This window comes from Haemorhous mexicanus, chromosome Z (assembly GCF_027477595.1).
Source record: "Haemorhous mexicanus isolate bHaeMex1 chromosome Z, bHaeMex1.pri, whole genome shotgun sequence".
NCBI classification, from domain to species: domain Eukaryota; kingdom Metazoa; phylum Chordata; class Aves; order Passeriformes; family Fringillidae; genus Haemorhous; species Haemorhous mexicanus.
The window spans coordinates 2,227,220-2,253,675 of NC_082381.1; the positions used below are offsets into that span (position 1 = coordinate 2,227,220).

At 36.6% G+C, this 26,456-nt stretch overlaps 1 protein-coding gene across 1 annotated transcript; it reads right to left on the bottom strand.

Moving 5' to 3' along the window:
- Positions 1–1,246: 1,246 nt before the first annotated feature.
- LOC132341828 (aldehyde dehydrogenase 1A1-like) lies at positions 1,247–24,389 on the bottom strand. Its single transcript, XM_059873906.1, has 12 exons — positions 24,233–24,389; positions 20,205–20,345; positions 17,246–17,375; positions 16,087–16,148; positions 13,944–14,072; positions 11,402–11,515; positions 9,700–9,802; positions 8,950–9,134; positions 7,298–7,462; positions 5,330–5,487; positions 3,646–3,720; positions 1,247–1,840 (listed from the first exon to the last, which is right to left on the bottom strand). The coding sequence occupies exons 2-12, from the start codon at positions 20,277–20,279 to the stop codon at positions 1,768–1,770; spliced, it is 1,269 nt and encodes a 422-aa protein (XP_059729889.1). The 5' UTR covers positions 20,280–20,345; positions 24,233–24,389; the 3' UTR covers positions 1,247–1,767.
- Between the last annotated feature and the right edge of the window lie 2,067 nt (positions 24,390–26,456).

Here is a 26,456-nt window from a genome sequence, read left to right on the forward strand (position 1 = left end):
ATTTTGCCATTCTTTTCTTATCTGCAACTTAGTATTTTTTTATTTATTTGTAATTTATTTTTATTTCTGTTCTTTCTTCTCTCTACTATCCTCCTCAGAAAAATCTCTGAGAATTATTTCACAGTACACTATTACTTTTGATTAATTCTTCCTTCTTTTCTTTTATTAGTCTTTTACTTGTTTCTTATATGAGACCAGAATTCGTTTGAATAATATGTCTTATGAATTTACTGTAGAGGACTGAATATGGGATTTGGAATGTATACCTTCCAAAAATAGATAATATTGAGGCTGTGGAGAGAAATACCACAAATTTTACGTCCAGTTCTTCATGAAAAAAGACATTCTAAGAAGAGTCATAGGGTGAAAATCTCATCTGTATTTTGTTTTAACTATCTTTTTAAAAAGAAAAATAGCTAAAAAGTGACCAGTGTATCCTAATGAACGGAACCCTTTTTCCTTTAAATTCTCCATAATGCTGCTTAAAAATTTTTGTTGTGCCATGTTCTTATTAATGGGCAGGGCTTGTACAATGAGCAAGGTTATTTGTAAGGCTGAGCCTGTGCAACAAGGAGTTGACTTGTGGCTCTAGATCCAGTCCTGAGAAAATATGAGCCTGTCAGCAGCAGGCTGTGTCCTGGCTGCCTGGAGGCGACCATCCCAGAGCTTTCCTGGTGGCTGCTGGTGCTGAGAGGCCATGAGGGGGCTGGCAGCTGAGCTGCTAGAGAGCAGGGAAATGCCAGAGCTGAGCTTATCATCAGCTTGGGACACAGGTGTTTAAAGACAGTCTTTATGAGAATAAGCAGCTGTAAGCAACAGATGAGGAAACAGGATGATAAAAGACAATGGCTTGGAGGAGGACAGAAGCGGGAAGAGAACAGGCTGGTTACATGAAAGTATGTGAGTACAGGAAAAATGTAGCAAGCATAAATCACAAAGGAGATTGCCTCCCCTCCCCTCCTCTTCTATCTCTCCTCTGTTTCTTGCCCATAGTCTGTTAAGATTTGTTATGCACTTACCACTGCAAAGCCAAGTGCTGGCTCTTTGCAAATTGTTTACTGTGCTGTTTTTGTTCACTCTATTCATGTTTTTCCAGTTATAATACTGGCAAAATATTGGGGTCTTTAGCCTCCATATAGCAGATGTAGTTAATTTCTGATGACCTGAACACACCACAGGTACCTCTGATACGTTTTGGCCAGTGGTAAACCGGTATAATAGAAAAGATTAATGAAGGGAGTAGTACTAGGTTTTGTAGGTGACTTTTAATATTTTTTTAACATACAGATTACATTCATGCAGCATGATGAACAAGTTTAATAGTCTAAGAAATTTATCTAGAGAAACATAGAAACGTCTGCTAACTACTGTTTAGTGCTTTTGTTAAGGCCACAAAGCAAATGCAAGGAGAGCTTGACATCTAACACTTACAAGAGCACATAAATTCAAACTATACTAGCAGAATATACTGAAAAAGGAAAATTTTCGTAACAATACAGAGCACTACAACCGCAAACAGGAGCAGATCTTTCTGGATTTGAATTTTAAAGAGTTAGCTGTGAGCCAGACATCAAAGATTTCTTTTCATAATTAATCACATTAATATTTTTTCTATGCCATTCCTTATATTGTTAACGTAAGAAGGTACTTCTTGTGCAGTCAGAAAGCAGACAAGTTAATGCACCACTTGGACAACAAAACAATTGAGAATTCAGATAGCCTTTTCAGAATCATTTGAAGATGTTAATTTCTGCACTTCAAACAGCATTAAGAGTTCTTTTGAGGGATTTTGATGGTGACAGTCTTAACTTCTGTGTATTGATGAAGTCCATATTCTCCCCTAGATAAAAGAGAACCAAGAGCAGCATTTATGCTAACGTTTCTTATATGAGTATTTTTCTGGATGGGATTTTCAGCGGTAGTGTGCAATTGGCCGGATATATAACAAGTACACTGGACTTATTTGGAAGGCAGCTGTGCAGCTATACTGCTCCTGGAAACCTTTTGAAAAGCTACAGCAATGTTCTTCTGAGAAAAATGGCAGAGAGAGTAGTTTTATTCCTGTGAGTGGTGTTTAGAGTATTTCTAAACCGGATTTCTTTACAGCAGATCAAGAGCATGTTAGATCTTCACAAGTATGTTCAGCTAGTTATTTGTAAAGCTCTTCTTCTGATGTCAAGAGCTTTTTTCAGAGTCAAAGAATAGGAACTTCATCTCAAGTAAATGGGGGACAAAATTATTCCATGATGAAAACTGAGACAGTGAATAAGAGTTGAAATCTTTGACATGTTATGAGCATGTTTCACCTTTATGTTTTCAGTGATGAGATGAAGCTTGTTTGTGTTCCTAACTATTTGACATCTGATGTAGTCAAACTATTTAGACATAACTGATTGTTCTGTGGAACAAGGATTTGCTACAGCATAATGTTACACAGATCTCACTGCTGTCTTATTAGATAGCTATATAAGCAAACCAGAAATCTGTGCTCAGGACACTTGTGCTGGGTGAAAATGTTTACTGATTCCCTTCATTTTTGGCGAGGAATTTTGTTAGTATATGACATTTGGTAGTCTGTGATTTCCAGCAAACAAATCCAAAAAATATTTCTGAAAAAGACTGTAATTCAGAATTGATTATCTCCCAGTTATTGGCACCCACACCCAACAAAGGCAAAGCTGTATTTGATAAAAATGGCCTAAATTATTAAAGGGTTTCAATTTCCAGTTTTCTAAAGCTCTCAATGTTGGCTTGGCTGTTTCCTTTGAAGTCAGTGGGAGCTTTGCCATCAGAAGCAGATTGTGCCCAGTGATGAGCAAGTATGAAAACACTAGCCTTTATCTCTGAAGAAACTACATAAAGAGAAGCTCTGAACTGCCTGACCTATACATATCTTTTTTAATCACTTCCATGGTTCATTAGAAGTGTTATTTATTTATCATAATAAAAAAAGAAGGCTTGCATGAACTAATTTTTACTCATTGCTTTAAAAATAGTTTGTTCTTTTACGTATGGCATTTTTAACAAAGAATACAGGTAAGACTGGATATGATTCAAGTTGAAACTAGATTAAAACTCAGAAGTTTGAAAAAATTTGATTAGTTTATAATATATGTATGCTACTCTGCTTCTATTCTGGGATAAACAAAAGTCCAAAGACTACAGAGGGTTTTTTTCATCAAAACTTTTGACCTGGCTGGCACATGCTGTAAAAACATTAGTTTCACAAACTTTTAACTGAAAAATCTTGCTAACATGAAGGATTTTGGATAGTCTTGTGTTTTCAAAACCCAGCATTTAAAGGGGATTTCACAAACTACCCACAGATTAATCTTCATGAAAATGAGAGTTTCTCTATATGTGCAAAAAATATAAACCATAAACACAATGGTCAGTTATGCTTACCAGTGTACTTCAACCACGATATACTGTGAATTCGTCATATTGAAAAAGTGTGCCTCTAAGAAATTTTCTTATTTATTTGTAGAGGAATTGCTGGTTGATGTTGCCTCTGATAACATGATGCCACTAAGAACTCTAGAGTTATATTTGCCAAAATCTCAAACTGGACATCCTAGCTATGCAGAGTTTGGAATTTCATTTTGAATTTCCTATGAATCTACAGCTTTAAAAGTATTTACTTACAGTTCTCGTCCATTTCCTGACATCTTAAAACCTCCAAAGGGACTTTGAGCAGACAGTGCATTATAGCAATTAACCCTGGAAGAACAGGAAAATTTCTTTTGACAATGTGAAAAAAATTTTTTCCTCTTCTGAAAAATCAGAGGTTTTCTGTCGCTTCTAAAAAGCCTATGGTCATAGTCACAAACAACATCTAAGTATATATTTATAAAAATATATGTAGTTTGAAGTTTAGATAAATGAAACATCAAAAACAACAACATAAAAAATAACAACTAGTCATTATCAGAGTACTAAAACTCAATAAGAGTCTTCAAGGTGAGAGACACTCATATCTTTCTCTGATCATTGCAATAAAATTTTTAATTTGTACATAAGCTCTCTCACAAAAGGTTATCCACAGATAAGGGTTCTGCAGAAGAGTTTATGTACCTTTCCAATAGATAAATGCAGGATAGCTTCACTATATATTTAGGAAGTTTTGTTTGGTTCTACTCAGTTAAACCTTATTCTGTATTGTGGTTGAGAACAAAGACACAATAATGAGTAAGAAAGGAATTTCACAGGCAAATTTTTAGGTATGAAGCATTTTGGCAGAAGGTGCATCCCATTTCCTAGCTGAGGAGCTCTTTATGTCTTACAGCCTTGTCAAATCAAATATTCTCTATTTCCTCAATATTTTATATTCTATCCTCCTTGCCAGTCTACTGGTTTCAACAAAAGAGATTCTGTTCATAGCTAAGGATTCCTAGACCACCAATCATGAAAAAGGAAATCCCAAATATTCCACTTCTATTCTAAACTTTCTTCCATATAAAGAATACCAACTCTGAAGGCAGGACTGTTAGCTTATTTTTGGAAAGCATATGTTCTTAGATCAGAGGACTTGGGCAGGAATTTGTGCTGGTCGCAAGTGCTTCCAGATAAAATGTAAATTGGACACAGGTTTTACATTCAAGTAAAATTGGTTGTTCTCCTTCTCATGCATTGAAATAACTGTAGGGAAATGCAGGTTTTTGTCAGTGATTGTCATTAGACCCTGCTGTGCCTCCAAGCTTTCCCTCCTTCATTTCATAGCTTTTTCTTTTCCAGTTTCATATAGGTTGCCTCTTGTTTTCTATGGAAAACAAGAGGCAACCTATATGAAATAGTGGGCCTTTTAGTAGTTCTCCCAGCTTGTATGTCCTTTCTTTGTTCAATCACATTTTATCAATCTTTCCCATCACAGAAATGGGAAAGGCTCTGCCCAGGCTAATGGCCACTGAACTTCAGATAATTACCTTCTTTGCACAAAATAAAATACAAAAACCAATCTCATTATTTCTCTATTTGGTATCCCCAGATCCAGAAGTAAAGGACACTCTCACAGCGTTTTCTTTAGTTTCCTGGTCTTTTTAGAATTTAGTAAATTTAGGAAATTTAGGAAATTTAGGAAATTTAGTAAATTTCCTTTTTTGGACTAAGTTGATCAGAAAATGGTATGATGACTAACAAGAAGTAATTATTTAGTAACACATTAAATAGGGAAATATATGGGAAAGATAAACAGAAGAGACAATGATCTACCTCTATAAAGATGACAAGGAATAAATATGAAAAAAAGACCACCCAAAATACTGTGAATATGTCTCACAATTGCCATTGACACTGGCAGATCTAAAGTAAAAATTAAAAAAACTTTACTTACCATACTGTTCCAGCCTGAAGGGCAGCTGCAAATGTCAATGCTTTGTCAATGTCTTTGGTAAAAACTGCTGCTGCCAAGCCATAGGTGGTATTATTTGCCCTCTTGATAACTTCATCTACGGTTTTAAACTTCATGATTTGTTGAACAGGTCCGAATATCTGTTACAAACACATGAAAAAAATATGAAGTGAATTAGAATAACTTACTATTTCAAGTAATTGATGTATTTTAAGTTTACTTCTGTCAGATGGCCTTATTCCTGAATTCATTCAGTCAAGAATGTATCAAGTTCTAAAAAATACTGTATATTTGCATAAAGTTTTTTTGCAATATGAAGGAAGTCAAGATTACCTATTGTAAATAATTCATAAAACCATAAATGAACAATGAAAACAAATAAACAATGATCAAAAGGCACCCATCATAAAGGTAGTTAGCATGGAGTCACAGTGTGCTCCGTGTCTATACTAGTTACCAACAAACTCCTGTTTTCTGGACGAGCCCTATTTGTAAAGTCAAGAAAGACATTCAATTTTCATTTGCCCAGATTTACTATTAGAATTTTATCCCTGCGGGTAGCTGCACAACTGAGAATGTACTCCAAGTGAAACAACTAATTCTGCTTTCCATGTGGGTGTCAGGTAAGAAAATAGTCCTTCAGTTCAGCCTTCCTGCTACCATTTGTCAGAGTTCTCAGCCAGAGGTGTCCGTGCCTATCACAGAACACCAAGACTGTGTAGGCTGAGGGGTGCCTTACAGCATCTAACTCATTTCCATAGACTGTGAGCTTTCTACTTGACTGAGTTTTTAGTGCTGGTTTCTAGCTAGAGTTCTAGGATTGATTTCCGTAGATCAGAAAACCACTGAGCATTCCTCCAAGTGTTCAAGTTGTGAACTTCAATACTCAGATATTCTTTAAAGATTAATATTATTTAAACTGTCTTGGCTATTTGTAGCTTCTTTGTCCATTACACTTAAAATAATGTGAGGAGCGGTTCTTGTACTACTGACCAAAGGATAACTAACAGAACTGCGAAAAAATTGTAACTCTGTGGTGTTTCTACTTGACTCATAGTATGGTGGAAACAATCAAATTCTGTCTCATACAAGTCTATCAGGTTTTACAACCCTCTTCCTACCACAATTAATTCCAAATGCTCTGTTGTTCATTTTAGCTCAGGCTGTTGGCTCTTGCTGGATGTAGTAAGTATGCTTAGGAGACTGCATCAGCTTTCTAATATGAAGTAGTGAAATGGACACCAATTGCAGCCCAATTGCAGCAGTTATTGATTGAGATAAATGTAAAAAAACACAGCAAAGAGGTCATGACTTGACTTTGAGTCTTTATGTAGAGAACTAGCTCAGATGGAAGCTCAGCACTCCCAAATGTCTCTGGTTCCTTCCAGGCAGTCACTGGTGCCTTAGCATTGTCATCTTAGTTGGGACAGTAGCAGATTCTTCATTGAAGTGTAGACACATCTGCAAACTGATCTAAGTTTGCTCACAGGGGCAAAATGAAATGTCCCAAACAAAATGCCTCCGGAAGCGCAATCCAGCTAGTTTCTCACATTGCAAAGTAGCTGCCTAGTGCATACAAACACCAAGTAAAGTGGCTCCTTAGGCAGTGTAAAACATTCACAAGTTGTGCCTCCAAGGTTTACAGGTCACTTTGACTTTGACATGTGAGACATGGACAGTATGGAGCAATCAAACAATCCAAACCTCAGCATTTATCTACTGCAGGAGCCTTTGCTGGCAGGGCAGCCTCATACTCCTCTCCCTCCTTGAGCAATCTGGTGAAATGGGCACCAGAAAACCACAAAAGCACTTTAAACACCGCCAAGATAGAGCAACAGGTTTAATGAGAGGATTTTCATGTAGTCACTTGGCCTTCTAAATGAATATTTTGAGCACATATTTAAACAGACAGCTTCCTGTGAGAGAAGAGACTGCTGAAGACTCAATTACCTCTTCTTTGGCAATGCGCATATCATCCGTCACATTAGAAAAAACTGTGGGCTGGATGAAGTAACCCTTGTCTCCCCATGGACCTCCTCCACATTCCAGTCTGGCTCCTTCTTTTTTCCCACTCTCAATTAGGTCCAGGATTTTTTTATACTGCTCCTCATCAATCTGAATGAAAAGATATTTCAGGAATGAAAACAACACACACTGATAACAGTTGGTCTTCTAGCTTATTAACCTAAACCTGCGTCCCTGTGAGCTGGAGAAAAAGATGGCTTTTTCTCTGTGGCAATGCACCACAGTGAATAGACCTGACACAGGCTGTAATTTTTTGTTTCTAGAAAGAATTACTCTAGAACACGTAACATGGAATCTGAGAACAAAGAGAGATATTTAACACACCTACTATATAAGAAATGCAGCTGCACCCATACTTATAATTTTCCATTAAAGGAATCATACCAGTTCTAAAAGGAGAATATTTTCTAATCTGTAAAGTAGTTAAACTTCAGCTAAAGGTTGCTAAGGATAAAAAAAGGTTAAAAATGCAAAGTATGAGACTGGAGGAGAAAGAGTCTTTATGCTCATTCAAATATTTTCATTATTGCTTTTTTCACATGTTTAACTTCCTTAATTTTTAGTAAGAGTGTATTTACATCTCTCATTTGAATTGTTAGCGTGAAATCCAAACTCAATAAAGCCACAATAATATGAGAGAGCATTTCTGTTAATTTTATATTAGCTGTGCACCAGACAAATGGAGTTTACTTTTCTGAATCTTCCTGCCCTTTGACTTTTAAATTTATTCTGCTGAATTTATTTTCTTGTATCAAAACATATTCCAGGATATTAAAATAATATTTTTACATTTCCCAAATATTTTGTGGCTGGGAGTGCAATTTTTTTCCAATTTACTGGGTGTCTTTTATTACTCAAAATGACTGTGATAACCAGTAAAGAATATATTACTCTATCAAATGCATGGGAGTGGTTTTGTCTCCTACTTTTTCTTTGTCTCTACTACAGTGCTTTTTTCCATACTTTTATTCCATGTCCTGCAATATAAGCTGATGTGGGAATAAGACTAGATGAGATCTACCGTAACAGTGTTGAGTTCACAGCATTGTGATAGCAATTCTTTTTAATGCTGCATTTTAACATTCATTTGATGGGAAAGCTGTTGGTATGATCTTTTAACAAAAGGAGAAAAAAAACTCTTGCATTTTGATTGTGTAATATTCTAAAACTGAGAGCAGCATAATAAAAGTCTAGTGACGTGAAAAAGGGGAAAAGATTTTAATGGTCTTATTTCTTCAAGTTAGTCACTTATAGTGGCACTATCTGAATGAAAAGGTAGCAAGTTCTTACATGACATAGGTGATTGTACTTGCACTTTTACAGATCTTGCATTGGAGCTTTGTCAAAGCATTTCAATTTTTTATAATTGTTCACCTTCAATAATAAAAAGAGAAAGAGACCTTAGGCCTATGATACTGGTACAAATAACAATCACTCTGATTTCTTCCTCGTTGTACTCCAGACTAACCTCTACAAAACTGTACTTAGCCTTGAAACTAGTGCGACAGTAGGTTTGGAAGGACATTAAATTGTGGTGTCATGACAGAATTAGTCTGAAAACATGTAATATTACTCACTTGAGGGCCTTGCTGTACACCAGGCTTCAAAGGATCCCCAAGAGTATACTTCTTTACTCTTTCAATGCTCCGGCGAACAAACTCATCATAAATAGGCTCTTCCACAAAAATCCTAGATCCTGATGCACAACATTGTCCCTGGTGATAGAACACACCAATATGGGCAAACTCCACAGCAGCATCCACTGCAAAGAAATGCAGAGTTCATCAGATCATAAACCTGAATCGTCACATCATAAATTCTTTACTAATCTTTGTCACCCATCTAATTTCCCTTTCTAGCACTTTTTATTTTTATGGCCCTTTAAAACACAGATAGATATACAACCATTTACTTGTGTCCCAACTACCCTTCTCAAGAGCATCACGGTACACCTAGCTGAACACACATTCAGGTATTCTGTGGAAATGAAGATTTAACATTATTTGCCCTGTCAGGAGGGTCAAGAAGAGTATTTAGACATGAAGTTAATAAACCTGTTTAAGATCCTTCTATCTTCTTTTCAGTCTTCATTCATGTTTCATTAGGATGATCATTAATTACATGAAGGGTGAACAGGCTTTCAGAGCTCCACATTTAATCAGGAGCAATTGACATTGGCAGCAATCTAACTTAAAATTATGGCATGACCAGAAAGCATTAAAAATTACTTATTTTTTGAAAAGGTTCAATTAATTTACTGGCAAAGAAAGGAAAAAGCATATTGGATTTTCAATAGTAGTAGTTCATATGATAAAATTGCTACTAACAATCTGCATCTGCAAATATAATGTTAGGACTTTTTCCTCCAAGTTCCAAGGTAACTCTCTTCAGGTTGCTCTTGCCTGCTGCTTCTTTAATCAGTTGACCAACCTAAAAGGTAGGAAGAGGAAAGATTCATGTCAAAAAGTTCATAATGGCCTCTATAATACTTTTCTGATTTCCTCAAAAGTGGAAATCAGTTGAGACATTTCTACTATCCCAGTAATAAAATGAAAAATAAGTTAAAATAAAACAACTGAAAAGAGTCAGGGTACAGGGGACTTGCACCCTATGAACTGGAAATGCTTTCTAGAAGAGTTTCCCCCTGTAATGCTAAAGATACCTGGTGCTTTTTCAGTTGCTACCGCTCTACTTGCACATATCTCTAATCTAAAGCAGGCACAGGTTGCTGCTTCACCTGTTACTCCCATCAGGTTAAAATTCCTTTGTTTTATGCGTGAGAAGGCTCTTTAGTGCACAAAGTTTACGAGACAATCTACACTGGCTGCATGGACACTCTTCCTTGTTTCAGTTTCTCCCCTGGATGGACGAAGAGCAGGAAATGAGCACTGCAAGCTAGGACCCTTGCCCTGCTTTTTTCTACTGATGACACGACTGAATTAACTACTTAGTATGAACTGCCCTGGAAAAGCTGTGAAGGAAAAATCTGCTCGTAGCTCTTGTGGCTTTGGTCTCTAACTGCCTGTGTGTAGCAACCATCAGGCAAACTTTCTCCCTCTGTCAGCCTTCCTGCCCTCATTTCTCACTGCTAAATTGCACTGCAAGAAGAGAACAGTCACCAAACTCTAGAATACAACCTCTGGTCCCTCTGCCTTTGGAGGATCACTGGGCACTGGGAACTGTAGTTGTCACTGACTATTGGCAACATCTGTGGGATATTTCTCAGATGTCAGGATTTTGGGTTGTTTTCATATCTCATTACTGGAGAGCTGATGGTTTCTGAGAGTAAGCATAACTCTTGCACTCAGTGTGGACTGATCCCTGACATGAAGCTATGATATTTATCTTTGGAGTCTATATCCATGAAGTTAAGAGACCAGATGGCAGTTTTTCCATTTAGCATGCATTTAGACAGACAATATAATGACCTGTATCAAAGAAATAGCTAATCCTTAATCGTATATATAGCCTGCAATGAGAAATATTCTATCATGGTATTCACAGTTCGTCAGAGTGAAGGTTAGGGAAAATTAACAGTGACCTTCCTTTTTAACAGATAAATATTTAAACACCCAGACCACCCAGATGGTACTTAGCATCAATGAAACACCAAAAATCTGTCACCTCACCTAAAAGTGTGCAGAATGAAGAATGACTTTTCCTAGGTATACCTTCCTGTCATCCTGTTGTTATTAAACTCAAAGATAGCAGATCATCTTAAAAAAGAATGTTATGAAAAAGTTTTGCTTTAAAGGAGTAAAACTTAAAATACCTTTGGTACACTAGGATCTACTGTACCTCATGGACTGCCTTTGTTTAAAGGGCTTTCCAGCAATACAAACATTGTTTAAATATGTTTAAAGTTAATAATAACCAACAAATCATTAAACAGACTTTGTTTAACAAACCAGCAGCATTAAGAAAGAAGAGAGTTAAAATAATTACACAGAATAAGTTAGACATTAAATCATTGCTGGGAATCTGAGGGACACATTTCCTGCTTATATTTTCTTGCATTCATAATAGTACCTCTGTAGAGCCTGTGAAGGCTACTTTATCTATGTCCATGTGGTGAGAAATTGCTGCTCCAGCGGTGGGTCCAAAGCCTGGCACAATATTCACTACTCCAGGTGGAAATCCTGCCTGAATTGGAAGAAAGAATCCTGTAAATTTGGGGAAGGATAATAACTTTAAGAACATGTGTTGCATGGTCTTCCCTTTTCAGTCCTCCAGCCACCTTTTCCTAGCCATATATTTATTCTCAGCCCTAGAGCCCCACAAGGTTTCATTCTCACACAATTTGCACCCTCTTTCTTTCGCCTGTCTTTTTTGCTTTTTCCCAAATGAATCTATTGCTTTCATTCTTTGTCAGTGCCATTTCTGAAGAAATATTTTTTAAAATTTTGTCACTCAGATGTGTAAAGAAATATTGCTTACTTTCATGTCTGCTTCATTAAAGCTGTTTGAATCAACAGATCTGCTTGCTGACTTCTGCACATTGATATCCATGCTAGATGAAATTTAATTTATGATCTGCTACTGAAGTTGAGAAAAGTGATGGAACTCTGGATGTAGGTTGAAAGTACAGTGGGCAACATGAGAGCTTACAGCAGGAAAGAGGCAGCTACCAAGCATAAACAAGCAGGCTGAGATAGGCATAGTTTCAATATCTTGCACGTTTTTTATGCAAATAAAATTTTCCTATGGTTCAAAACAAATGCATTGTTTCCCATAAATCCTGTACTAGATATGTTCCATTCCCAACTAAATAAGCTATTTTCTTCCAGGAGCTTGTCAGGCAAACTCCAAGGATTTGCCAAGAGTAGATGGAATTTTGTTGGTTTTTGAAGCAGCTGCACAATTTCAATGACACTTGAGAAACACAGAATTAAAATATCAAATAGATTCATATCCTGCATTATCACTTCAATAAGTCTCTTTATAGCACTAAACAGGACTTTGGAATTACAAAATAAAGCTCCATAGTTTTTTTGGAAAATGGTGAATTTCAGGTGGTGAGGTGGAGCTCCTAAAAGTCATGTCCTGCATTTGGATACCAGGTTGTTACTTTTGTTCAAGCAACTTTTATTCCTTACAGTTTCATGCTCAGATACAGTAGGTCAATGCTTGTTATGCTCATTTAATTTTCCAGATAAATATTTACCCTGAAATTGATGAGACCATGAAGTTCTTTCCATTTGCTTAGCATTGCCTTTCTTTCTTACTTTGTGTAGAGAAATCTCCCTTTGAGCATTTCATTTCCATGTTTGTTTTAGGAGCTCTTCTTTATATGTTAGTAGGGGAGTTTTGTGAGTGTCATTAAGCAAGACAGTGAAGGTTATCAGAAGTGACTATATTTTTTTTTTTTTTTTTTTAAAGTGGGCATTTGGGAACTAGAAAAATTTTTTTTAGACCTCAGGATATTTTCACAAGTCTAAAGCAGCTGTTGAAGTGATCGCTGTCAGGGACTTGGCGTCCAGTGTATTTTTGATATTCTGGGTATTTGTCACGTTCCCACTTCTGAGCTTGCCTTTCAAGAAATCAGAATATCACAATAGATATTTCATTAGATCATAGCAGAATTTAGCTAATTTCCCTGTAAAGCTACTTTTTTCAGAGAAATACACTTTCAGATACTTATTGTTGGAAATGAATAGAGAAGGTCTCTCTCATATTTTTAAAAGCTATTCCTCCTCCCCAGTATTATCTAATAGCATTTACTGTGTGATACAATAGTAGCAGGACATGGCTCCATTCTGATAATAATTTAGATTCTGTTTAATATTAACACGCAACCAGTCAGTGTGCTGTGTTGAATCACTGTGTTACAGCAGAATTAAAAAATGTGCCAAGTCATTCCACTAAAACTCTGCAAGGTTACTGCACTGGTGATTATTGACATCTGTGCCAACCTTTGAACATCTTAGATTGCATTTGTTGATTTTATTGGGAAGTAAAACAGTAAAACCTGTTTTACTGTTCTCTTTAGGTGTTTGCTGGACAGGGCACAATAGTTAGCTTTGGAGATACCAGCTGAAGTAACAGGCACAGCCCTTGCTCAGGAGCACAAAGTGTCTTCTCACAGTTTCTGTGTGAAGGAAATTCACAAGTTTGGCAGCAGTCACCAGCTTGATTTTACAGCTCCCTGTTAATAATAAACTTAGGTGGGTGAAAACTTTGTTCAGTTAAAAAAAAAAAAGCTGTACAAGCAGGTTCTTTTCTGTGATAACTGTGCTAATAAAGTCATTGCCACCCACCTCCAAATCCTCTGCACTTGATTCCTTGTTTGCTTTTGACTCTGAAAGGTACTGTGCTTTGGTAATACAAAGATATTTGCTAAAGAATGGAGTTTACTAAATTGATGTTGTGGGATTTTTTGTGTGTGTACTAGGCTGGAAAGATATGCATGCTTTTGCCCTGGTTTGGCTTCAGTGGTTTACAGCAAGGTAAGCTCCACAGTGCAAGACTAGGCATGCAATAAGCCTGTCTTGTATTACCTTTGTGGCATTTCAGCTGCAGTGTACTCTTACACTTCTGAGAGGGGCATATAACCCTGTTGTTGGTGACTTACCTCTTTAATTAAGGATCCCATGTAAAGGGCACTGAGTGGAGTTTGTTCTGCTGGTTTGACAACCACCGTGTTTCCACAACAAAGGGCAGGGGCAATCTTCCAGATGAACATAACCAATGGGAAGTTCCACTGAAAAACAGATGAGAAAATGTATCTTGTTTCTAATACATCACCAAAATACCTCAGCTTTTTCTGTTATAATAGTGCAAATTTTCAGCTGGGTGGTTGAACTTTTTGTTGAACTCCTTTCAGAAAGAAGATGTTTTGAGAAAAACAATTGGCAAGCCACGTAGTACAAACTGGGGATTGTTGTGTATGTATAAGTCTAGGGGATCTGAGGTTTTAGTTACAAGCTCAAGAGACAATGAGTGTACTCCTTTAACAAAGTATTACAGGCAGTTGTTGGATTAGTGGTGCAATTGGGAGTTTTGCTGTCTTGAATGGTCACATCCATCACCAATTCAGCTTTCTAAGGGAGAGAAGGTAATAACACATAATGCTGTCCCTGCCCTCTCCCCTGGAGGTTTCACTGGCAGCTGTCTGTTGTGAGCAATTCAGGCAGACTGAAGAGCAGCTGAATGCTTTGGATCCCATGCTCTGCAGTGTGAGGGTCAGCATGGCCAGGGGAAAACAGCTTTTCCCCTTGGAGAATATTTACTGTAGTTTTGGTGGCATTGAGGCCATGAGCCTCAGCTCAACAGATACCTTTTTGAAATGGGGGAAAAGGCAGTTAAGAGTTACCTATTATGTAGAAAGGCTAGGAGGAACATACATGCAACACTTCTTTTTTTCCCTCCTTGTCTCCTTTCAGACTCACCCCAGCCCAAAAAATAATGGGATCATAAATTATATAAAGTGAGGGATTACAGGGTTTTCTGCATATTCATTGTTAAAGTTGTACATACAACTGCACAAGTGAAAGGAAGTGGAAAGGGTGAGCTATCCAAAGCGGTTTGCAACATACACATAGTCCTCACAGTTTTGGTTTCTATAGAAAACTCTAGTTTGTTGGTTCATATTTCAATGCAGAGAAAAAGAAGATATACTCAGAAATACTTAGCATTTTACAAGCGAAGTCAGTGTTTATTCTAGCTGCTGCTTGTACTTCCAAGAGATAATTATATTTTAAATGGCCACATCTAGTGCTTCTAGCTCTATATCATAGCTTGACTGAGTGTTTTATTTGAAATGTCTTGTGCCTGACCTACAAGAGGATCTAAACCAGCAGTTTTCCAAGCTCTCCTAGAGGCTGGATACAAACATATTCAAGCAATGTTCTCCAAATCAATGTGGTGGTCTAAAGATACAGCAAATTTTCAAGAACATCTTAAAGATGTTGGGAACATGAGCAGGCCTCACATGTTGGAGCAGACCTTATAGACAAGGTGACTTTTTCACAATCTGTTGAGTTGTCAAGCATGTCAGGTGAGGCTGCTCATAACTACCATGTGCAAGGTGGTGGGTAGAGTAGGAGAGCCTAGTGCATAGAGCTATTTTCACAAACACCCACCAAAACTACAGAGACTTCACAAATACATTTAGAACTTGAGCTCCTCAAGTGTTTTGAATGAGCAGACTGAAGTAGGCCTTTTGAAACTTCAGTTGAAAAGAGTGAGTTCAAAACTAGGAATTCAGATGTGCCAAACAGGAGCTTTATTGGACACATTCTTTGTGTTGTAACTTGTACCACCATCATGGTGAATGAGTCTTAGCTATAAACAAAGATCCAGCTGTCTGAATGCTGTACAGAGCATAACAGATATTCCAGGTCTTAAAGAGCTTATTGTTTATAGGCTTATAGGCTTAAACATAATAGACTGTAAATATTACAGTCTCCTACATGCTTGTTTCTAATTCTTTCACTTTCAAGAAAACACAATTCCATCTTTCAAATTATTTTGTAAGTCAAAATTTGAGATTTATTTTCTCTCCATGAGCAGGGAGGAGAGGGACAAGGTTGGAGCAAAGTAACTCATCACACGCTGATGAATCAGAATTATAGAAGTGAGGATAGACTGTCTTTCAGCACCTGAAAATTTATGGTTATTAATGCTTCACAAATGCACTTGCATAGGTAAAATTTCAAATGCATTTCCATTTGTAGCAAGGAACATTTGTATTTACATAAATGTTTCCAACTTACAGGAATAATTTGGCCACACACCCCAATAGGCTCATGTCTAGTAAAGGTAAAAAAGTTTCCATCTATGGGAAAAAGAAATAAATAAGGCATTGAGACAAAGTATTTGTGAGAAACAGTTAAATCACAAAGATGATAAAGTAGGGTACCAAATTTAGCTGGATACAATTTTTCTTATAAATGATATTTTCAAAATCTTAACTATGCAGTAAGCCATAAAGTACATCTGGATTCAATGTCTACTTGCTTCAAGGTTTGATTTTTCCAGTCTGACTGTCTTTTTGCAGTGACAACCCTGCTTCTCAAAATGGTATGTACAGCACACCAATAAGCATTCCTCATTTCTTTTTTCTTTTATCACCTTTTTTTTTTTTCATTCAAAAACTTGTCTTTTAAATCCGAGGTACATATCAGACATTTTTTAACATTAGATTGTAGCTTAAATCAAATCCATTAAATATAAAATTCTCTTTTATTCGCATATACATGTGTTCCATTAAACCTAGTATAGAGGTCTATAGGAGGCAAAGAAGTTGGAAGTATTTATCACACTAGTTTTCCTTAATTCCTTCTTTATTACCTTTTCCTTAATTCCTTCTTTGTTACCTTTTCCTTAAATCCTTCTTTATTACCATTCTTTTATTTGCCTTGCTGAGAGAAGGTAGCTAGGGAGACAATGTTTTCGTAGAGCTGCTAAATGGAAAGGGAATGGGACGAAATTTTAGCAAGTGCTGTTTCCTCATTCCTATGTCGTAGTACTTTTCCTAACACATTATCCAATCACTGAAGTAAATATTACTGCTTTGTGCTAATCTTTGTTTAAATATGTAGACACCCAGGCCTCACTACAGTAGCCTTGTATAAACAACACATTGCTATGCAAAAGTAGCCTAACGCATTTCTTAGATGCATACGCAGGTTAAATTTTTTTGGTTCACAAACAATACTTGTTAGTGTATGGAACAAGAAATAAATGTGAAGACCTACACTAAATGTTTAAACTGAGAACTATGAGAGCTCTTTAATAACCTATCTTAAAAACTTTCAAAAATATTTTCCATTGGAGATATTTTCAGTGCTGCACAACTTTTAGATAAAAGTCAGTTATTTACAGCTTGTGTTGGCCTCAGTTCTGTGGCTTTGTTATCTCAGAATTACTCACCCAATGGAACAGTACGCCCATGGACTTTATCAGCCCAGCCTGCGTAGTAGCGTAAAGTTTTGACACAGGCACCCAAATCCATTAAATAGGACGTGGAAAAGAGCTTCCCACCATCAATGGTTTCCATTGTCTGCAGAAAACAGCAATTAAAGAGTTCAATACAATAATATCAAATACTGATAATGCTTCTTTTGATTGTGCTTTGTAATTTAGGTTTTGGAAGTTCACTTTGAGGATTTCAGCTTTAGAACAAACATTTAGATTACTCCCCTCTGAAGAACACATCTTGAAAAACTGAATGTAGCAATTTCATAGTGAGAAATTTTCGTCATGGCTTGTTTGTATTGAGCAACGCAGATAACATGATCACAATGCATTTGTAGTGGTAAGGTTTACTCAAAAAACATCTCACCCATATGAATCAGTTACACAGTTCTACTTTATGTTAAAAATTTTGCCAGCAAAGATCAGGAGGTTAGGAAGGAGACAGTGCAAATAACTGATGCAAATAAAATATCAGCAAGACTCAAGTCTGGTAAAAAATACCCTAAATACACCTTGAGTGTTTGATGTGCAAGGGAAAGATCTGAGCCGTCTAGAATTCTTACATGAGAAAAATTCCTTAAGAGAAATAAATACTTCTACAGAAGAGAGTCTCTAAATAGGGTTGATTTCCAGCCAAATCTAAGGAACGTAGTTTGGATTAATTTCCATGCCCCCTGCTATTGGGACATAAAGATCATGAACAGTCCTTAAATAGTGTCCACATATTTTTGATGCTTCAAAAATATTTTTCTCAAGTTTTCAAAAACAGAGAGATTGAAGACCTTCAACTCTGTGAATGAACATGTTCAGCAGGAAGAGCCCAAACTATAGTTTTAAGATCTAAACTATAATTTCAAGATGTAATCAGGTTGGCATTCTTTATCATTTCCAGTCAGATCAACAGACTGATACTCCAAGAACAGTTTTTCACCAACAACTCCCCTGTGAAGTCCCCATTTTTAGTTAACCAGAAACGTTTCAGATACAATACTTGGGAAGAGAACAGAACAAACAGAGAAGGCAGCAGTGCTTGATGGCTCTCAGCAACAAGGGACTGATTAAATGAGATATGCCCTTGCCATTCCAGGCATAATATGTGTGGCACCATTTCCATTCTGTTTGGACATGGGAGAAAATTCTTCTGTGGCCTCAAACTTATGAAATCTCTGAATCTCTTCAACATCACAAGAGATTGAATTTATAGTAACAGTTCTCAGTGGCTCTTCCAGTACCTTGCTTTGACTTACTCTTTCAGTTGGCTATCTATAGGTCTGCTGAGCCTCTGAAACATCTTATCAACAAATAAAGCACTGAAATGGAATAATTTTCATCCCGGTCACATGCATGATCACAGGAAAATGACTTTGCAATGAGCTTTGGACATCTGTTTTGATCTCTAGTCTGTGGGAGTATGTGTTACTCTATAGACCTAGTTTTGCAGGTAGGATAAACTGAGTGGAGAAAATCTCGCTTCATCAAAATCTGGAAAGCACTTCACTCATCTATACCCTTTCTGTAAAGGAAAATAATTAATAAAGTGATTATGTTGTAGGAAATACAAATAAAATCAGTAAAATAGAGACCTGGGAGGGGCCCCAGAGAAAAGCAATTATTTTATATTATGAAAATGGCAAATGTAAACAAAAACTAATTCAATGTTCCATCTTTCCTGTGGAAAAAAAGATTGTATCTTCATCCTTTTTGCGTTTGTAGGGCCTTAGACTGTACAATGAAGAAAGAAATGCCAGCTCATCCAATTATTCAATGGACAAGAGGGCATACTGCTGTATTTAGAATATAGCTATCTTTGAATTTGGTCACTCTCAACTCAAATCTAGCATTTTGAAGGACATAAGTTCCACCCACACAAGATTTCTCCTGAGATACTCTACTATATAATGGGCAACAGATGCCTTGCAGATTTCACATATCTGAAGGTTTAAATTTTATGAGCTTACCTACAGCATATTTTGTGTCTAATGGCTAAATACTTCAAACTGTAGCTAGATCAGTCTGAGTGATCATCCTGAATGTTGGATACTCCTCCCTGCCTAAATTTTTATGCTGTTTGTAGAAAACCAGGATTCATCTTCAGCACAAACTATTATCCCACCTAAATTTTAATTCCAGAATGTGCTTGAAATAGCAGAGAAGTCACCTTAATAATAGCATCATAAGTGGAGTTTTAAGCAAGGTGGAGAGGATACTACCATTTATCAAATTGGTGGTGTATTTCTATTTTATATGTCATTTCTTGCCTTAGCGCACAATCTGTAGGTGAGAGCATTACAAGTTATGTGGCTTCTGTTAAGTGTGGTAAAATAGCCAGTACACAGTGGTTTGTAAGGAGAGGGCATCATGCCCCAGCACTCATGTTATTGCTCTTTTTAAAATAATCCATTGTTGCCTTTGGTTCTCCTTAAGCTTTATCAACAGTTACTAGTAGCAAGCTGGAGTAAATGAAGGACCAGGGATAAGAAAATTTAGAGTCATGAAGTTCCAACTTTCCTAGTTCTGATTTGTATCATCTATAAGCATGGAGCCAGGCTTTGAGTTTAGGCCTTGATTCAGGCTTTGATTTAAGTTTAGGCCTTGATTCAGACTTTGGTTTAGACGAGCATTAACCATTGAGTCAATATTACTGGGCCCTTAAGAATCAGTGATTCAAATTACTGTGGTTGTAGGCAGTGTAAGTATCAATTTAAAGCTAATCAAATACTCAAGTACTTTGTGGATATAGGGTGTTAAGAGACCAGCGTGCAAGCCAGCTTAGAGAAGTCCATTTGTTACAGAGGAAAAAAGCAAGTAGTGAGCCAGCCTAGCTTTCCAAAGAGTTGGCTGTTAAACTCTCCTGAACCCTTCTGTAAAAATCAGGACTTTCCTTCTTGTCCTTTTGTTCACATCTCGTACTCACAGCTAGAATCAGACGATCTCTTTCCACCAAGTCAGCGAGTTTATTCAAGAGCCTTCCTCGCTCTGAGGCATCCATTGTGCGCCAGGTTGACCCGAGCTCAAAAGCCTTTCTAGCTGCTTTCACTGCCTTGTCTACGTCCGCCTGTAGGCAAAACAAAAACACTTAGGTGATCAATAATCGGCTCTGTCATAAGCCTTTTTTCTGCTGTTCCATGTGTGAAGTTCAGCATAAGTTTGACAGAAAGTTGAAATAAGAGAAAAAAACCCCAATCTAATAAAAATTAGTACCAGTAATGTTGAATACGTGGGCTATTTTCTTTCAAACCCTTCTGTTGTTATTTCAGGAATGTAAAATTCTGTGAGAAACAGATGGGTTCTCAAAGTTTCCAAAATAAAAATACATCAAAGAACTTTATTTTTAAAATTTAGATTTTTAAGCCCTTCCTATACACTAAGCATATGCATTAATGATATCATCTCTTTTATTTACAAAGAGAAGCCTGAGTCTGTAAGGTAAATGCTTAATTACCTATCATCTGAAAGTATCTTACAGGGGCAATGAAGCCCATGTTAGAAAAGCCTGTTCCTTAGGATGTTTCATAAAATCAACACAAATTTATTATTAAGGAAGACAAACCAGTAAATTTATTTTTGAGGGTTTTAAGAAATATTTATGTATAAAATTACTTTAAAAATTAAAAGAAGGCATGTTTACAAAGCTAAGCCTAGGTATTTTGAAGTTTAAGCACTGTCTTTGCATATGTCAGCTAATTTGTTGGTCCATTAATATTTTTTATCACATATTTTGTTATTTATCATTTGGTTTCCACTATAGAAGAAAAATCTAGAATGAAACTATTCTGTGCAAAGGGTATTCCAGGATTTAAGGAAAAGCAAGAACAATTTCTTGAAAAAAGGCTTTTAGTACTTGGAATTCTTCAGTATTTCAATATTTCTTTTAAAATTTACCAATGAAAATGGTGACATAGAAAAGAGGTTTAATCTAGATTTTTTGTCAGAAAAGAAAAATTTTGAGGAAAAAAAGAATAAAAAGGAGTTAATATATAGGCCACGTCTCCCAGAGAATTTGCATGCAATGTTTGAAGGATATCTTTCAAACATTTTTTTTTGTCCTGCTGTATGCTAATATCTCCTCCAGGGAAATCATTATCAAGGTTGATTAAGTCAGCAAATTCAACAAAGTCAACACTATGGTCAATTGTTTTAAATGTGAACTTGGTCTTGAATCTTTAACTGCTATTGGTAGTCATCAAGTAATTTTAAGAATCTTTGAGTGGGGTGTGGTAGTGGCTTGGAAAGCCCAGGACAGACCTGTGAAGCAGAAGGCCACAGAAATTCCAAAAGTTTTTCCAGAAAAGTTTGGAAAAGGTAGGAAGGAACTATACGAATAGCATAGCCATTTCTATAGAGTGATACTGACCAATCACCTACACCAGGCACCTAAAATCTACCAAATTAAGAACTGATTTTCTTCAGAATCTGTCAGCATGTTGTCAATCACCTCATCATGATCTGTGACCTTATCATAGATTTTCTACATCTTTGCAGTAGGACTAAGGGCAGTGGCTTGGCCTTAACTGGAAAAGGAGAAGGAGAAAAAATATCATATGAGTATGAATGATGTAAATTAAATCTACATTGTCTGGTGTTCTTTCTACTAGAAATGCAGGAGTAATTGAAACTGAGAAAAATAGTATAAGAGTAATAGAGGGCTGCGAATGAAAAGTAATAAAAAATATTGTTCTTCAACTGTATAAATTTAATTTCATTACATAAATCTATTCTATGAGTATAAAACCTCCTTTCTGAGCTGGTTTAGATTTTTTACAGAAGTACCTTTAGTTTACATATGCTGACCATTTGATGAGCTGCTTTATTATCACTAGGGGTCTTTAGGATTAGGAATGTAGCTTGAAAGAGCCATCAAACTGGAAGCAAACAATTCCCACCCACATACATGTCTGTTCTTTGTAATCTCCTCTTGTTTTTTAAAATGCCACTGCAAGGCAGTGGACAGCCCTTTGTCAACCCTATTGTATGCACAAATTAAATTCCTAAAATCTCTGGGTTCATTGTCTGAAGTCTAGCCTCTTGCATATTAGGTTCATAATGGCCATGTAATTTACTAGATCTGCACAATTCACTAGGCAATTTACTTAATAGCAGTTGTCATTACACATTAGTTTGCAAAATTATTGAAGAGAAAGCAAACCTGTGTTTTGAATAGTATGATCTCTTTTATTTAACGAATTGTTAGAGAGCTTGTCAGGAAATAAAGCTACAAAAATTTTGAATGATAACTGAACAGTTGCAGGATACAAGTAATTTAATTTGGGATGATAAATTATCAGTGTCTCAGCACTACTTATAGTGGTATTAAAGAAAAGAAAAACCTTTGAAAAACTTCAGGTGTTTGGATTTTTTTAAATTATTTCATTCCCGGTGAAATAATTAGAACTTTCTTAGCCATGTTTCTCTATGAAAATGTTTGAAATATGACATCATTATGACCTTCTTACTAATTGGTGGTCACTATTGCTCAAGTACTAGGCAGCATTAGAGACAGAAATTATTAGATGAGATTACAGACCAGAGTGAGAAAGATTTAATTGATAGATGTCTGAACTAAAATTGGATAGCTGTTATTACATCATTCTGAGTGTATTTCTCAAAAGAGAATTTTATTTCAGTGTGAATTTCTGTACAGTAAATGAAAAGATTTTGAAAAAAGCATGTGCTTATTATGTTGGCAATAATTTTTGGTGAACTTAGAACACAGACAAACTTACAAGTTTTACATTAGTTCTACTGGATTAAAATGTGTTTAACATTTTGATGCTAAACTTAAGAAATGCTTCTTATACGCAGCATTGTAGAGATGCCTGTTTCTTGACTAAAATGAATATATCATTTTGTGAGAAATGTGAAAAAAAAATTCATTTTTGGATGGAAAATTAAATTTGAAGTGAAACTGTTGAAAATTAAATCTATATGTGCAAGAACCAAACCAGTAATTATAAAACCAGCTTTATTTCCAGTTACAGTCATCTCATAAAGTAGAAATAAGACCTTCATTTCTTGTATTTACTTCCTCAGAATATATCAACAAACCCTTTCTTTGCTCAGTACTTTTAATGCTGTTAAGCACATTGTCTATCCCATATAAAAAAAACTACCTCCTTCATTATTTTTAAACTGTAGGGTAGCACTAGGCAAATCCTGGTCATAAGAAAAACACAAAATGTAACAAAAATACAGAGACAAGTGCCTAGGTTTTCATTATATCTGTGATTACATGGCATCTGTCTGAAATGTTCTACTACAGAATCTCATAAAAATTTTAAAAAATTATGTTTCTTTACAGTTTTGAGTAATATTTTTAGTCATCTGCTTCATTGATTCAACATGCATTAAGGAGGTCTGTTTTGTGGAATTAGTGACTATTTGATAGGCTCCCTTCAACTTGAAAGTAATTTTTAGGACTATGTTCCAATATGTTTTTCACAAAACAAAATATTTGTAGGGGGCAATACTGAGACCACGTTTAGCTAAAAATACTCATGGTAGTGATCCTCAGAGAATTTGTGGGAAATGGTAGGTATTTGTCCTTTTTATATTTTCTGCAAGGAAAAGCCTTATATAAATGTGCCATGAACAAGAATATATTAATTTGTAACGAAGAAAATAGAAGAGAAAAATAAAATCCCACCTAAATTTTTTAGATGTCAATGAGCATAAGAAAAAGAATCAATAATATTAGTAAAACAGATAAGCAAAAAAAAGCTTCTTCAGAACTTTTCTCATATGAGCCGCAGGTAAAGCAGTTTTTCAGCCTCTCTTTCCGAAAAATATTATGGTTTATTAAAAAAGAGTTTGTGAAAGAGAGTGTGCAGGATGAAGTAGGTCCCTCTGAGGTGGTTTTACATTGCACAAATGGCTGCTTGCCTTCCTACTTTTAAGATGCACGGAAATTAAAGTTGCAGTTAAGGGCAAGGAAGAAAACCCTACCTTGTCTCCTTCTTCAACCTCACAGATTTTCTCTTCAGTTGCAGGGTTAAAGACTGCAAATTTTTTACCACTGACTGAGTTGTGCCATTCATTGTTTATAAATATCTGCAGGGGAAGAAAGAGTGCAACAGTATTAGTAACACATACACAGTTGTTGTCTGTTCCGTGTTTCAGTGAATAAACCTACCTTTCATAGCTGAGAGCTGCCAGACTGATAGATGCCTGAACTACAGCTGGGTAGCTGTTATTACATTACTCTGAAGAGATGAGTAATCACAGACACGCTTAACCAGGACCAGCTTTTTAAAATTCACTTCCTTTGGAGAGGAAAACTTTCTCTCCATTGCTTTTTTATTTTGTTTCATGGCATAAAAATATGCTGGTGTAAAGTGGTCCTTCCTGTCTCTGAAGTAGGAGGGAGGTTCAGCCCTAAATGACCTATGGAAAACACCCTGAGTTCCTGTACTCTCAGGGCTGGGAGCAATGCAGGTCCTTTCATGGCCTAACACAAGTAAACCAGTCCTTGGATTTAGTCAGTGTAGTATATTGAATGCAGAATACCTTGGAGATTACTCTGTTAATTAGCTTTGCTTTGATTTATCTTCAGTCTCTCCTGCCAAAAAAAGAAAATCCCAACCAAAACCAAACCAAATCATACCCACAAATAAACAAAAGCAATAGCAGGGATTTTTGAAATTGAAGCTGAGACTCAAAACCACCCTGTCATGGTCAATTGAATGAGTTAAAGAATCCTGGAATGGCTAAGGCTGGAAGGAACCACAGTGAGGTCATATGGTCCAATCTCCCTGCTCAGGTAGGGTTGTATTAGAGCACCTTGCACAGAATTGCACCCAGATGGTTCTGTGTGCTTGGGACATACTAAAGGACCCCTGGCTGAAATTTGATGTACTTCTCTCTGTTCACAAATGTAAAACAGAGCCTGGGTCCTACCTGTGGGTGCACGAGACCTGTACTACTCTAGAGCCTGCCATCTCTGGAGCACTGTTGGTAAAATGATCAAAGTGGTTTAGTTTCTTTTTTAACTGTAGGTTAACCATAAAGCAGAAAGGAAATGCTCTTTGAAAAGACACCATAAATGCACAGCTGCTAAAAAGAGGAGGTGTAAGTTTCTAATAAGTGTTTTGTCCACTTCTTGGAGTGGGCAAGATAAAGTATAGAGTCCAAAACTAACAGCACCCGTCCTTGTCTGCCTGACCCTCTGTGCTCTCTGGGCTCAAGCCAATGCTGAAATGGCTGTGCCATGCTAGGCTGTCCTACCATACCTTGAGCCCACCCTCCTGATGCTGGTGGGCTGGTGCACTCCCTCCTCAGTGGCTTCCAGAGCTCAGGTTGTGCTTCTCCCCAGAGTCAAGGCACCTTGCCCACAGTTACTGGAGCCTAGCAGTGAGATCAGCTGGCACTCTCCATTGGGACAAAGAACCTAGTGCTGCTGCTTCCAGTAACAGGAACTTTGAAATAGAGAACCAGAAGATACTTTGGTGTAGGCAAAGCAGATGATGGTTGACTCAAGACATGGCAGGGCAGTATCAAGGTGCCAGAACTGCAGGATAAATGGTTTTTGTCACAGAAACATGAGGAATAAATAAATCCTTCCCCTGCAACCACATGTCATTAAAATGTGACAGATTCCAGGGAATTCATTTTCTGCACAATATTAAAACTGGTTGCGTAGTTGTTAATGATTGGTAAATAGTTTATTATTAGCCATCAATATTGATAAAATTAATATCCATAAATGGATATGGCAATAATCTGTTAATATATTCCTCTATTATATTAATTTAGTTCTGTATTTTTCTGTGTGTCATTATGTGGGCAACTTATATAGTGTCATGGCCACCTCTGACCATCAGGAATGACCAGAAAAGTCCTGATTTAACAAAAGCTCTCTGTGAAATAAATATCTAAGTCCATAGAAATTTCTTATAGGCTATGAAGCAAGTTATAAGAGTAGCCACACAAAATTCCAACTGTGGTAAAAGGACAGAGACAGCAGTTAAATGGTTTATATGACAGTAACCCTTAGACCTGAGGTGACATACACACGTGACCAAGGTCCAGGAAGAAAAAAGGTTTTTCTTCTGCGTGTTCTCCAGTTTATATCCCTTAACAAAGCGTGATCTTAAGTCATTAACTACATCACAATAACTTAATATGTTCATTGGTGCAAAGCAATCAGCGTCAATATAATTGGCAAAAGTTT